At 33.1% G+C, this 13,336-nt stretch overlaps 1 protein-coding gene across 1 annotated transcript in view; it reads left to right on the forward strand.

Annotated features, from left to right (window-relative positions):
• The window catches only part of LOC127842586 (multiple epidermal growth factor-like domains protein 10), a 45,750-nt gene that overhangs the window by 15,480 nt on the left and 16,934 nt on the right, over nucleotides 1-13,336 (forward strand). The window contains exons 2-5 of the mRNA XM_052372155.1: nucleotides 5,007-5,225; nucleotides 5,475-5,681; nucleotides 6,472-6,606; nucleotides 8,792-8,929. Coding sequence (XP_052228115.1) covers nucleotides 5,007-5,225; nucleotides 5,475-5,681; nucleotides 6,472-6,606; nucleotides 8,792-8,929 — 699 coding nt within the window. The remainder of the gene's footprint in view (nucleotides 1-5,006; nucleotides 5,226-5,474; nucleotides 5,682-6,471; nucleotides 6,607-8,791; nucleotides 8,930-13,336) is intronic.

Consider the following 13,336-nt stretch of genomic DNA (forward strand, 5'->3'; position numbering starts at 1 on the left):
TTTCGGAACTCCTGTTTCTATTTTTAGATTATCATAAATAATTTTATATATATTTTCAATGATCACGGGTGAATTAAAATCGACATTCCACCGAATCCAACATATTTACTTTTTATTGTATGCTTTTTCACCGTTTATTTACATTGTAAAAGAGTTTAACTGGATAATTCCACTGGTATAATGACGTCATTTTGTCACACTAATGACGTCATTTTGTGTTTTGAAATGTATTGAGACACGCCACGGGTAGAAAGGGTAACTTTTCAGCGAAAGGGAACAGCTGTTAAAAAAATCATGGAAAAAGGGGCATAAAAGAAACATAAAATGTGTTCATGTCAGTGTAAGATAGTTTGTTATTTCACTCGTGATCATAGAAAAATAGTATATGTCACTCGTGGCGAAAATATATTTTCTATGATCACTCGTGATATAACAAACGAACTTACACTGACACGAACAAATATCCTTTATGTATTAGGCCCCGTGTTCCCTGAGTGAGGCTACAATAGTCAAATGAAACACTGTTAATATGCCAACTATTATCTTGCTCGCAATTTATTGTTAAGAGGCTACAATAGTCAAATGAAACACTGTTAATATGCCAACTATTATCTTGCTCGCAATTTATTGTTAAGAGGCTACAATAGTCAAATGAAACACTGTTAATATGCCAACTATTATCTTGCTCGCTACAATTGTCAAATGAAACACTGTTAATATTCAAACTATTATCTCGCTCGCACTTTATTGTTAAGAAGCTACAATAGTCGAATAAAACACTGTTAATATGCTAACTATTATCTTGCTCGCAATCCTGAGTGGGGCTACAATAGTAAAATGAACCACTATTAATATGCCAACTATTATCTTGTTAGGCTACAATAGTCAAATGATACACTGTTAATATTCCAACTACTATCTTGTTAGGCTACAATAGTCAAATAAAACACTGTTAATATGCCAACAATTATCTTGTTAGGCTACAATAGTCTAATGAAACACTGTTAATATGCCAACTATTATCTTGTTAGGCTACAATTGTCAAATGAAACACTGTTAATATGCCAACTATTATCTTGTTAGGCTACAATAGTCAAATGAAACACTGTTAATATGCCAATTATTATATTGCTCGCAATTTATTGTTAAATATGCTTGAGCTCAGCGTAACAATACTACGTTACTGTGACGTTAGCCTTACAATTTCATATGATGAGAACAGATAATTAATTATATAATTTGTTATGTATCAGCCATGTTTTGGTGAAGCTGACTTCATACATAGATTTTAATATAATTTATAACTCATTAAATCAGTTAAATAAAACATCTTCAACAATAGTGCATGATTAAAATAGCCCTGATTATCCAGAACTGAAGTTCAAGACATTCGTCAAGCGCTTTGTAACCGGTCCTGTTACGCACATGTCTCCAAAAGATCAATTAACTTATTTAATAAAGGAATATATTTTCTTAGGCTATACGAGATTTTATTAAGAGGAAGTGACTTTCCAGGAAGTAATTTGTCCGTGAAGCTTCCCAGAAGACCCTTACGTGGAAGGCGCTAGTTTCTAATCCAAGTGTATTCTGCCACAAGGCTCTCCAACCTTGGTAACTTTTCGAAGGCGTTACACAAAGAAGGGGAAGTAACTGCTCATAACGTTTTAAACATTCAACCGTTCGTTGAAGTTTGACTCAATTTCAGAGCTTATCTTTAAAGTTTTCTTGTTCTACCAATAAAATTAACATACATTTATTGATACAAAACTGTATCGGGAGAAATAGCGGTAGTGATTACAAAAAACTAAGTCACTTTGTATAACACACTTTCATCTCAGATATGCATAATCTTATGTTTTCCCGCAATAAAACCAAATGTCAAAATCTGTATAAAAATAATGTAAAAATGAACATTTCTAAAGGAAGTTTATCTACCATATACAACTGTATGGGAATTAACTTTAATGCAATATGAATGCTAGTTGATAAAAAAGAGATATTCAAATATAAGTAACGGTTTTAGAAACAACTTTTTTCACAAGACACGAGAACTTTGTTTTTATTTGATGATGATGATGATGATGATGAGGATGACGATGATGATGATGATGATGATGATGATGATAATGATGATGATGATGATGATGATGATGATGAGAAGATGATGATGATGATGGTGGTGATGATGATGATGATGATGATGATAGAAGTAGTAGTAGAAGTAGTAGTAGTAGTAGTAGTAGTAGTAGTAGTAGTAGTAGTAGTAGTAGTAGTAGTAGTAGTAGTAGTAGTAGTAGTAGAAGTAGTAGTAGTAGAAGTAGTAGCACTAGTAGTACTAGTCGTCGTCGTCGTATTAGTAGAAGTAGTAGAAGTAGTCGTCGTATAAGTAGTAGTAGTAGTAGTAAAAGTAGTAGTAGTAGTAGTAGTAGTAGTAGTAGTAGTAGTAGTAGTAGTAGAAGTAGTAGTAGTAGTAGTAGTAGTAGTAGTAGTAGCAGCAGTAGTAGTAGTAGTAGTAGTAGTAGTAGTAGAAGTAGTAAAAGTAGTAAAAGTAGTAGTAGTGGTAGTAGTAGAAGTAGAAGTAGTAGTAGTACCAGCAGCAGTATAAGTAGTACTAGTAGTGGTAGTATTATAATTTGTAGTAGTAGTTGTAGAAGTAGTAGTAGTAGTAGTTGAATTCGTAGTAGTAGTAGTAGTAGTAGCAGTAGAATTAGTAGAAGTATTAGTATTAGTAGTAGTAGTAATTGTAGTAGTAGTAGTAGTAGAAGTAGTAGTAGTAGTAGAAGTAGTTATAGTAGTAGTAGTAGTAGTAGTACGGGCGTAGCATCGAGTAGTGATTAGGTGTTCTGTACGATTATGTTTGGTTAAAATCATGCCCGTGAGTCAAACACGCTCTTTTTATGTACATTTATACAGCTATATACATATAATGTAATTATGCTTTTCCTCGGAAGGTTAATAGTTGTGCTATAAGGTATATACACTCATGAAATGTTCTCTACAAAGTTTTAACAATCACGTCCCTGCTTTCAACATGAGTCAAACACAGGGATGACAATTTTTAAATACACTCACTATATAAATGAGTAGATGTTTTACAACCAAATTGATTGAAATAAATTGCATGATTACGATACTCGTATAACAATCACTTCTAGTTGGTTTCAGCTACAGTAAATAGAAAGTACATAACTTTTAAATGTAACAGCTCTGTTAATGAGTATTACCATTTTACTAGAAGAGGATGAGCATTGAAACTACTGTATTTATTGTTAAACTACCAATCTCAGAATTTATCTCTGCACTGATCATCTAGAAATTAAACAATTTTAATAGTACGAAAAATAATCTATGGTGTCATGCTTTGTAGTCAACTGTAGAAAATCTTGGCTTGGGCTAAATGCTTAACACATCTGAGTACACGTGCAATATTGCTTATATGGGAAACTAACTAAAGAATAAAAGACCAATGTTTTACAGAGTGGAGCGATAAATTAGCTTTACAGGCAAAACTGGAATCATACTTAAAATAAAAAAAACTACCTTCGAAAATGAAAAATACCTTGATTGCATATGTACTGAAAGGTCATGAATCCAAATGAGTCTATTTGGATTAAGTTCCCATTGTTTTGAAATACAAGTTGGCAGATATAGTATATTGCCCGCGTGGAACGTTAAACTCTGTAACCAGAATGTTTGTGAATCCGAATATGACTTTTTATTATGCTGTCCATTATATAACTAATTACATATAAAATATAAGATCCGAATATCACGGCCTACCACAAGTAAATACATATCGATGATGTATTGTACTAATGCTCTTTAGCTCAAAAACATTGCACAATTATATTTTCGAAGCGTTTAAACTTAGAGGTGAGAATTTACTTCGTTTAGCTGCTGTATCATTGCATGCTAACATACTTAATTATATTTAATAGTTATAAATATTATTTGTTATGATTGTCATACGTGCTTATCTTTAAATTGCATCATTGTATGATTCCCTGTCTTTGTAATATATTTGCTGTACATATCGCCCACTTGGTGCAAAAAGGTGCCATGTGACATTGAAACTAAAAGGAACATGATATCTTTTTGAACAATTGGTGCGAATTATGTTCTTGGCCAAGGGCAGAATGCCGGTTGCCAATAAACTTCGAAACTTTAAATATATTGCAAAAACATATACATTCTAGTCGTTTATTGTAATTTATGTCATTGTGTAGTGGTGTGCCGGAACAATTTTAACAGCTCCGCCAATGATGTGTTGCAGATTAACTCCATTTTAATTTAATTAATTGTCTACAGAAAACAATGGGTGGTTACTTGCAGAATACAAAACACAATATGTTTAATGTTTCTTCTGGCTATTGAATAAATAGTTGCGATAATTGTGCATGTAAAGGGGCCTTTTCACGTTTTGGTTAATTGACAAAATAAAAAAAAAGTTGTTTCAGATTCGCAAATTTTCGTTTTAGTTATGATATTTGTGAGAAAACTGTAGTACTGAACATTTACCATGCTCTAAAATAGCCAGTATATGCATCTTTTGACGATTTAAAAACCTGAATATTATAAAGCGTTGCAACGCAAAACGATTGAATAATGTTGAGAGTTCTGTTGGTGTCGTTATATTTTGTAAAACTATCGAGCCCTCTTGAGAGCTACTTTTTTTTATTTAAAAAAATTTTATTCTTGAATTTTTACGGAAGCTTTTTAGATCCCATGCTTACATTTATCGATGTAATGCATTTAATAACAAACTTCAATACATGCCAAAATCTGTGAAAAGGCCCCTTAAAAACCCATCTATTTATAAGTGATAAAAGGCAGACAATGTTTTGTCAATGCAGCACGTGCACTTGTGAGGCTTGTAAAGATACAGTGGGCAAGGTATTTTAACAAAGTTTTGATAACTATATTACAATCAAACGAACAAAATCGAAGCACTTATTTTATGGTCGTGTTTGTAATATAGCAATCATGTTGTTGTTTGTTCAATTCAGATCTCATCCAGATCCCTACTTCGGCCGTTATTGTGACATCGAATGGTACTCCATGGGACAACTGGACCGCAGATAAAGTCAACCAGGGCTCATTACGTCAAGACGCTAACTACTGTGATTGTTGCACCGCACTAGCCAGACCATCGTGGGTGCAATTGACACTGAACAAGACGTATATTGTGGAAAAAGTTCTTGTTCTGGGACGAACCGATATATACTGTTTGTGTTTGCATAAACCATATACGTAGTTTCTTTTAAGCGTGCTCTTGCATGCATTTTGTTGTCATTATACGCGTTGTTTTTTTTAATTTAACGCGCCATTATTTTGCCCATATAAACAAACATATCTTTGTCGTTGGTGCTTGTTTTCAATTATGTTACACGGAGTTCATATACATTTGCATTTACAAAGCCATATAACATGTTTATGTTTTATTAAATGTAGTAACAATCAATGCTTCTTTGCAGATTCTATGCAGTTGGCCCAAATAACCTTGTCAATGGGTTTAATGACAGAATCTCTTCAGGACGAACAATTCACAATTAAAAATGTTACCGTTGCGGAGAAGTTGTTAAATCCTCCACGTGAAATACAGTTTGTACGGGTTATGGGCAGTAAGAATGGCAGCGAACCTCATATGACAATATGCGAGATAGTGATATTCAGACAAACAGGTTACGTGCATGAAAGTTTATTGTCAACTGAATGTATCCATAGATTAAACATCAATGTTTAATTAAAATTTAAGACTATTTCATGCAGTAAACGTGTATTTACAATAATAGCAAAACATTATGAAGTAATTTATGGTTCTGTCGTTATCTGATTACATATCAAACAATAACGCCTGTAACAACGCGCAAACGCTTGTCCGTAGAAGATCTTCTTAACAGTTAATAATGATTACTCAAGCCTTAAAATTCTGCATTGCATGCAATACGCAGATGCATTAAACATATATAAAACACTAGTTAGTATTCTTCATTTCCAGCATACACTCCCACAAACAGGCTAATCAGGATTGACAATTTTTGCCTAAACTTGATTTTCGCTAAGCAGAGACTTCATCATGTGGACTGCAGATGCTAATCTGGGTCGCAACTTTACGCACATGCATATAATCCTTTCCCCAGAGCGATGCCATTGTTCATTAAATATCACGAAAAGATTTAATAAATATTAAACTGACGAATATGTTATTCATTTCGCTAGTAAAATACTTACGTTTAGGTGAATTCAGACATTTGACATCATTTTTTGAATCCTCAAGTTAATTATTACATTGAAATGAAATTAGCATGTAGAATAACTTAGTGGTTTGAGTTTGTTTGTTTGATCTAAAATCAAAATGTGTTTATCGTGTGATTTAGTGTTCCGATCAAGCAATATATTTCTAATTTATGACACATGTTTCCTTCGTTATACCATAATATGTCAATATCACAAGCTTTTGTTTCCTATCAGACTGCCCACTCGGACGTTACAGCGTTAACTGTTCCAAACAATGCCATTGCCGTGTGGGCTCATGCGACAGTGTAACAGGTGCATGTTGGAACAGGATCTGTGAAGACGGATGGAAAGGAATGGCGTGCAATGAAAGTAAGTTTTCATTTGATATGAAAGAAATAAAAACTCAACCGTAAAAAAAATACACAAAATATAAATACGGAATACTCTGAAAATTCCACTCATGAAATATATTATTTGTGTGACTATTTTATATTTATTTCGAAAGTTATGTAAAGAATACAATATTCAATGTACCCCGAATTAATGAGTGTTTGTGCTGCATATGATGATTGTCTTTATGGAATTCACAAACGGATAAGTATTGCACACAGGAGACGCTACACTACAGTCCATTTACAATTTGATGTTTTCTGATTAATTATTATACTCATATTAGTCCCGCAAAGGGATTTTCCTTTTCGTATATTTTATCATGCATTTTAATCCCCATAACTGTGTATGAAAGAATGCACAGTCAATGTTTGCACAGTCAATGATTTTCAAAGCACAATTCTTGAATATAAAGCTAAACTCTCAAAATTACACAACTACAAAAACTGTAAACCTTGTGCTGTGTTCTGAAAAATCTGTGTCTTACATTTTTAATAATAAGTCATGTTCAATGCATTTGTTCAATACAAACAAGTTTCAACAGTGCAACCGGATGTTAAAACTTTACGTCACAAATAGTTACCGAATTGTATAATCTTTATTGTATGTATCGCATTTGACGACCCTAAACCGGTCGGTTAGATAATGAAGGACATCAGATTAACGTCAGGTACAATATATAACATTATGTCTGTTTGTTCTAAAACGAAATACAGTCTACAGCTGATACTATACATCTCGAAACACATCGTTGGCCGTAATGAAAATGAAATCAGAACGTATTAACATTAATTAATCCTTACGTTTTTTTTCAATACTCAAAGCATGCCATCCAGGCACATTTGGTGCTAAATGTTCATCAATATGCCGCTGCCACAACAATATAACATGTAGCCATTTTAACGGATCTTGTCCCAATAACCAATGCTCTGCATGATGGAAGCATGACAATGGTAGCGTAGGTACGTCTCAGCATTTAATTGAGTCGCATTTTGGGGAAACTGGGCCCAATGCATGTGCGTTAAGTGTGGTCACATATCAGCAGTCCGCGCAGGCTAATCAGGGACGACACTCTTCGCTTTTGTGGAAATTTTTGTTTAAATGAAGTATTTTCTAACTGAAAATCCAGTATGGTGGAAAGCGTCCATGAATAACCCGTGCAAACTGCACAGACTTATCTAGGACGACACATTACGCACATGCAGTAAGCTTCGTTTTTCTCAGAGCGAGATTCATTTAATTGAGTAAAAGAACTGCAGCTTTACTAGTTATATTGTTTATACATGTTTTATCTAAATTTAATAAATCGTTCTTATTTTTAACTAGCACTGTTGTAACGATTTATAAATAAATATGACTGCTATATTGCAAAACTGTACTACACATTATCAACTGTACACTTAAGAAATGTCGATATAGGTTATTGTTTAATAATTAAATGTAAAACAAATATATCGGTCTTTACAAGAAAAGTTAAAAGGAGAAGAAAGTTGTACTTTCTTCGATATTGTATTTAAAAATTCAATATTGTTTGTGATATACCATGCCAGCGGATGCAGCAATTAAAAGAACATCTGTATGAAACGTCTATCAAGGCAAACAATACATTCCCACTGTTTCATCAGTCCTGTTTTCAGTTTATTTAAGTTTACTTGGCAGATACGGGACACAAGTACTTTGTGATTCAAGTCCACTCGGATAAATATCTAGGATAATATTTATATTTAAGTACGCAGTGAATTAATTTTTATTTTAACACACATGTGATAGTGATAACTCTAAAAGATACACTTTAGGTATCGCTTTACATGCAAGCCTACGGGCCCTTGGCTGATACTGTAGACGGCAAAAAATTACTTCGACAAGATTGATGAATGGCATTGGGGTATTTAGTATTATATAGTACATTACATGTAAGAAAAATAATTCCATGTTTAAATGTATTTAATTGCAAGCCTTTAGAACAGCCGATTCACATTAAACCAATATTTTTGAAACGGTTAAATTCAAGTGTTACAATTAGCTTTAGCATATTGAAGGAGTCGGTGTCTCAACATAAAGCTGAATCAAGACGGCACAACCAAATAATATGCAGTTTGTATAATAATAATGTTTTCAATAATGCATTAACTTAAAATTTATTTAATTGAAATGTGGTTTACAGCTTGCGGTCCAGGTATGTTTGGTCTTAACTGCACCTCCCCCTGCCATTGTCTACATGGGGCAAGCTGTGACCATGTATCAGGCAAATGTCCTGGTGACCAATGTGCACCTGGATGGACTACTAGTAACTGTAGTGTTGGTAAGAATCACAATTGTCGATTGGTGTCGGATAAATGATCGAGTATCTGTTTATTAATATGTGTACATAAAACAACCTTTTATAACGATGTCTTACGCAAAGCAATGTATTATTTTCAAATTCTGATCAACACAAACTACTTCCATATAAATAAATATGGGACCGAATATCCGAATATTCGAATATTCGAAAATCGGCCGAATATTCGAATCCGAAATTCACATTCGAATATTCTATTTTTATGCAAAGATACTTCCAAAAAAATTATAAGTACATGTACAAAGTCGCCGTTCTGGTTTCCATGAAAAGTCATTGTTTTGATATCAGCTTCCATCAATGAACGATATGAAAATTGGCAGACGGGATGGTATAAGTAGAGGAACCAATCCTCTATTTACTATCAAATCATAGTTATGAAAAATGTACAAACTATTTTCTGAAAATCAATCAAAAATGAAAGTAAATGTATGTAAAACATTTACGTATATTGATAAACATTTAAAAATTGTGTTTTGACAGGTTTTTTAACCTCAGTGGTCAATTGTATAAACAGTGGTTAATATAAATTTTAGTAACTTGATTAACGCAGTTATTTACATGGTTATGTTACCGCAAGATAATTGTATTTGTATAAACGATGGTTACTTCGTTGTAACCTAACAATTTAAATTTGTTAAATGGACTGTCAACCGCGATTGCTGAAAAAAGAAAAGTTCTAAAATACCGTATTTTTTTAAGTAAATTGATCATGTTATATATAAAATATAAACAATTCACTACGCATGCACAATTTGCATTCCTGGGTTAACCACGCGACGATGATGATCAATCTACTTGCGTTATTTATAGTTAACTGGTAGTTACCTGGTTGACATACCCAGTAAAATGTATTACCGAATATACTTAAAATATGAAAACTTAACAACATTTTTCAAGTAATGTAATATACCAGTCGTGATATTTTAATCAATGTAAACTAATAATTGTAAAAAAATACGGTATTTTAGAACGTTTCTGTTTTCAGCAATCGCGGTTGACAGTCCCTTTAATGAAAGAAAATCTTCATAAACTCAAAGCAAACCAAAGCGGCCACTCGTTACCTAATATGTTATGGACACCATGCTCGTTGTAGTCAGAAACTTGTTGGTACAAGACATTATTTAAAGCCCCATTAACACTCAAATTCAACGAATATTTCATAAAATATTTCGTAAAATAAAGTTAACCCATACAAATTCATTGTTCCTTAAAGCAATATCCACAATGTGAACGCTAGATGTGGTCTGGTAACATAGATTTAACAAGATACATTGTTACACGACCACATCTAGCGTTGAAATTATGGCTTTTATATACGGAACACTGATTTTGTATGGGTTAACTTTATTTTACGAAATAATTAAAGAAATATTCGTTGATTTTGAGTGTTAATGGGGCTTTTAAAGGATCTGTCTGGTTATGATGTCTACGCATTGAATCGAACAACTCATTAATTTATCGGGATGATATAACTATTTTGGTTAGTCTACATTAGCGACACGGTCATTAACATGGACCGAAGTAGGGCGCAACGAAGCAATACAACGAAACGAACACATTTTTTAAAATATGCTGTCAAAAGATTTATTATCGAATCGCGGGTGAATACAGTTTCATGCTTCACGAAATTTATGATCGAATCCCGGCTGTATAAAGTTTGAAGCAATAAAAGTGTGCGTTTTGCAACACTGCGTTGTGCAAGATAGAATCTATATTTGATATATGAAATGAGTAAAATAGACATCAAATAATTCTTTGGAACGAAATCACTTGCATCGAGTATCAAATTAATTGAAGTTTGTATTTAAATAGCTAATATGTATTGTGTGTTCATGCCATTAAGCATTAAATATTGGGGACTTAAAATGATAACTTCATTGGATTCAAGTTACCGAGTTAATATACGTAACATCACTAAAATTATGTTTCAATTAAGCTTTATTTAATTTAATTTTTACATGGTTGATAAGTTTACTTATTACTTTGTTCACTTAGCTTACTGTACCTTATACATATTGAAGAGTACAGAAAACACAACAGTGTTTAAGCTTTGAAAGTGCTGATTTTTTCTCGCGATTGGTTAAATGCAGTCTAACAAACAACCGGAAACCCGATATGATGTGAAAAGTTGAACGTGCTTGGAAAAGTTTCCGATAAATTTTGGTGAATTTCGGTAGGGTTAGTAAATCCAGTTCTATAATTGTTTAAAGGCATTTTTGAATTAAAATATATGCAAAGGAGGTATTATCATGTATGCTAGAAAAATCATGGTTATTATTTTTCAGGATTTATTTAAATGTAGCTATTTGAAGTCGACGATGCAGGGATTTGTCCCCTTTTTAGCACTTTATTTACAAATTTCTTTAAACATATGCCAGTGACAAAGTTTTTTCACCGAAAATGATATCAACCAATGTCCCCGAGTAACATATTTGCCTGGGCTTCTTAAAAAAATTGTATTGGTGGAGAAATTCGACTTTACATTCAACATGTTGATGAAAAACTGATATGACCCGGTGCAGTGCCAAAGATGTCAAGATATGACAGGAGTGCAGTTCATTTATAAACTTAAAAGCTGAATATTACAGCTGATTGATGCGCTTTGCATGCTTGTTCCTTGCACTGAGACTTTTCCTACTTACTATTTGGTTACTGTTTGAAATAATTGTGGAGTAAATGATACTCTTACGTAGAAAACAAACACATAATGGCCTGAGCACTTGCACAGGACTCCCTCAATTGATCTATCCCGGACGGACGGACGTTCTAACGAGAGGTACCTTATTGGGTTATTCCTTTCATGTTTCTTTGATTTTTGTTTAACCCCACAAGTATATTTTTAACCCCGTAAGAGCGTTTTTTACGGAATTAACCTCATTGTGTCAAGTTGTACAGAAAACCGGTCAAAAAGAACCCCCTACTGTAGCTCTGGTATGTACGGACAGACAGACAGACACTGGTAGAGACACACACAGAGGAGAGAAGCAGAGTGAGAAAGATTCACGACATGTGTGCGCGAGCCGTTAGTTAATTATCTATCTTTAGTGGGTTACGCGACTTGCAAACAAACTCTATGTCGTACTTAATATTCAATACGATAAATACCTTTTATCTATGACGTGAAACTTTAAATGACTGCTTAAGTAAAACACATACTATGACGTCATTTAATAAGTATAGTGATACAAGACCAGAGCTATATAATTTAAATGCAATCTTGACGATTTCTCTCATATATATTGCTTTATTAAAGACGTGGTCTCATAGCTTTAATTTTATAAAGTTTATCAAGTTTAAGCTTGGTTAAATATGCATCAATTTTAACGCAGATAAAAATTCGGAAGCAGACACATTTATGTCACAGCTCACTAGGAGTCCCTTGATAAGCACGTTTTTTTTTTATTAAACAAGCAAATTGTGCAAGTACAGATTTAAAACCGGTTAATGATGACTAAGATGAACAAAATTAGGGTCCCTTGAGAAACCATATTTGTCATAAACGAATGTAAGCGAATATTGCAAGTACAGATTACAAATGCGATAAATGGTAAAGAACATGAGGCAGTTTCCTCGCGCATAAATAATTTTAATTGAGTGAACATAAATTGCCCAGATATCAGCTGAATATTTAATGTTATTGTAATTCGGAATTGTTATAGGGCTGGTACATTTAATTTCGTAAGGTATTTGCGAGCGCGAGTCCTTTAGATGAGGTTTTTGTCGATTGTTAATATCTATCTGATTCAACATTGTTCGGGAGTTGAATATGGTCTATAATTCTGAAATGTAGAGAATATTTAGTTGGTTGCATTTTATTATTATGATAAATCAAACGGGTCTAATATTCAGCTCGAAAAAAGCGATTTACGTTCAAATGGAAAGTACGCCCTAGTTTTAAATGTTATAATATGCTGAAATATGGCTGAATATATTCCTTCAAGGCTTGGGACTTCAGCAGATGAGCACTGCGTGTTATCTATGCAAATACACATAAGAAGGAGGCCTGTATTGGGTTTTGAAAATGTATGTTTACATTTTGCATATAACATTACCAAAAAGAACAAAAATAAACAGACATTGACACACGTGAATTGTCACAGATGTTTGCAAAGCTGTCAATTTTAAGTCATGTATCATTGATCCAAATTTATTTCAGATTTATGAAAATCTACCCATAATTGGAACTATAGCCAGAAAAAAATAATATAAATGTTAAGATTGCCTAACTGACGCATATTGTATGAATCAATTGCTTTACAATTACAATGATTTTCAAACAATAAAAAACAACAAAAAGATACAAATAAGCTGGCAATTAACTAAGCTTCAGAACGGATATAATTACGAAACCTCAAAATTGAATGAAAA

This window comes from Dreissena polymorpha, chromosome 8 (assembly GCF_020536995.1).
Source record: "Dreissena polymorpha isolate Duluth1 chromosome 8, UMN_Dpol_1.0, whole genome shotgun sequence".
Lineage (NCBI taxonomy): Eukaryota > Metazoa > Mollusca > Bivalvia > Myida > Dreissenidae > Dreissena > Dreissena polymorpha.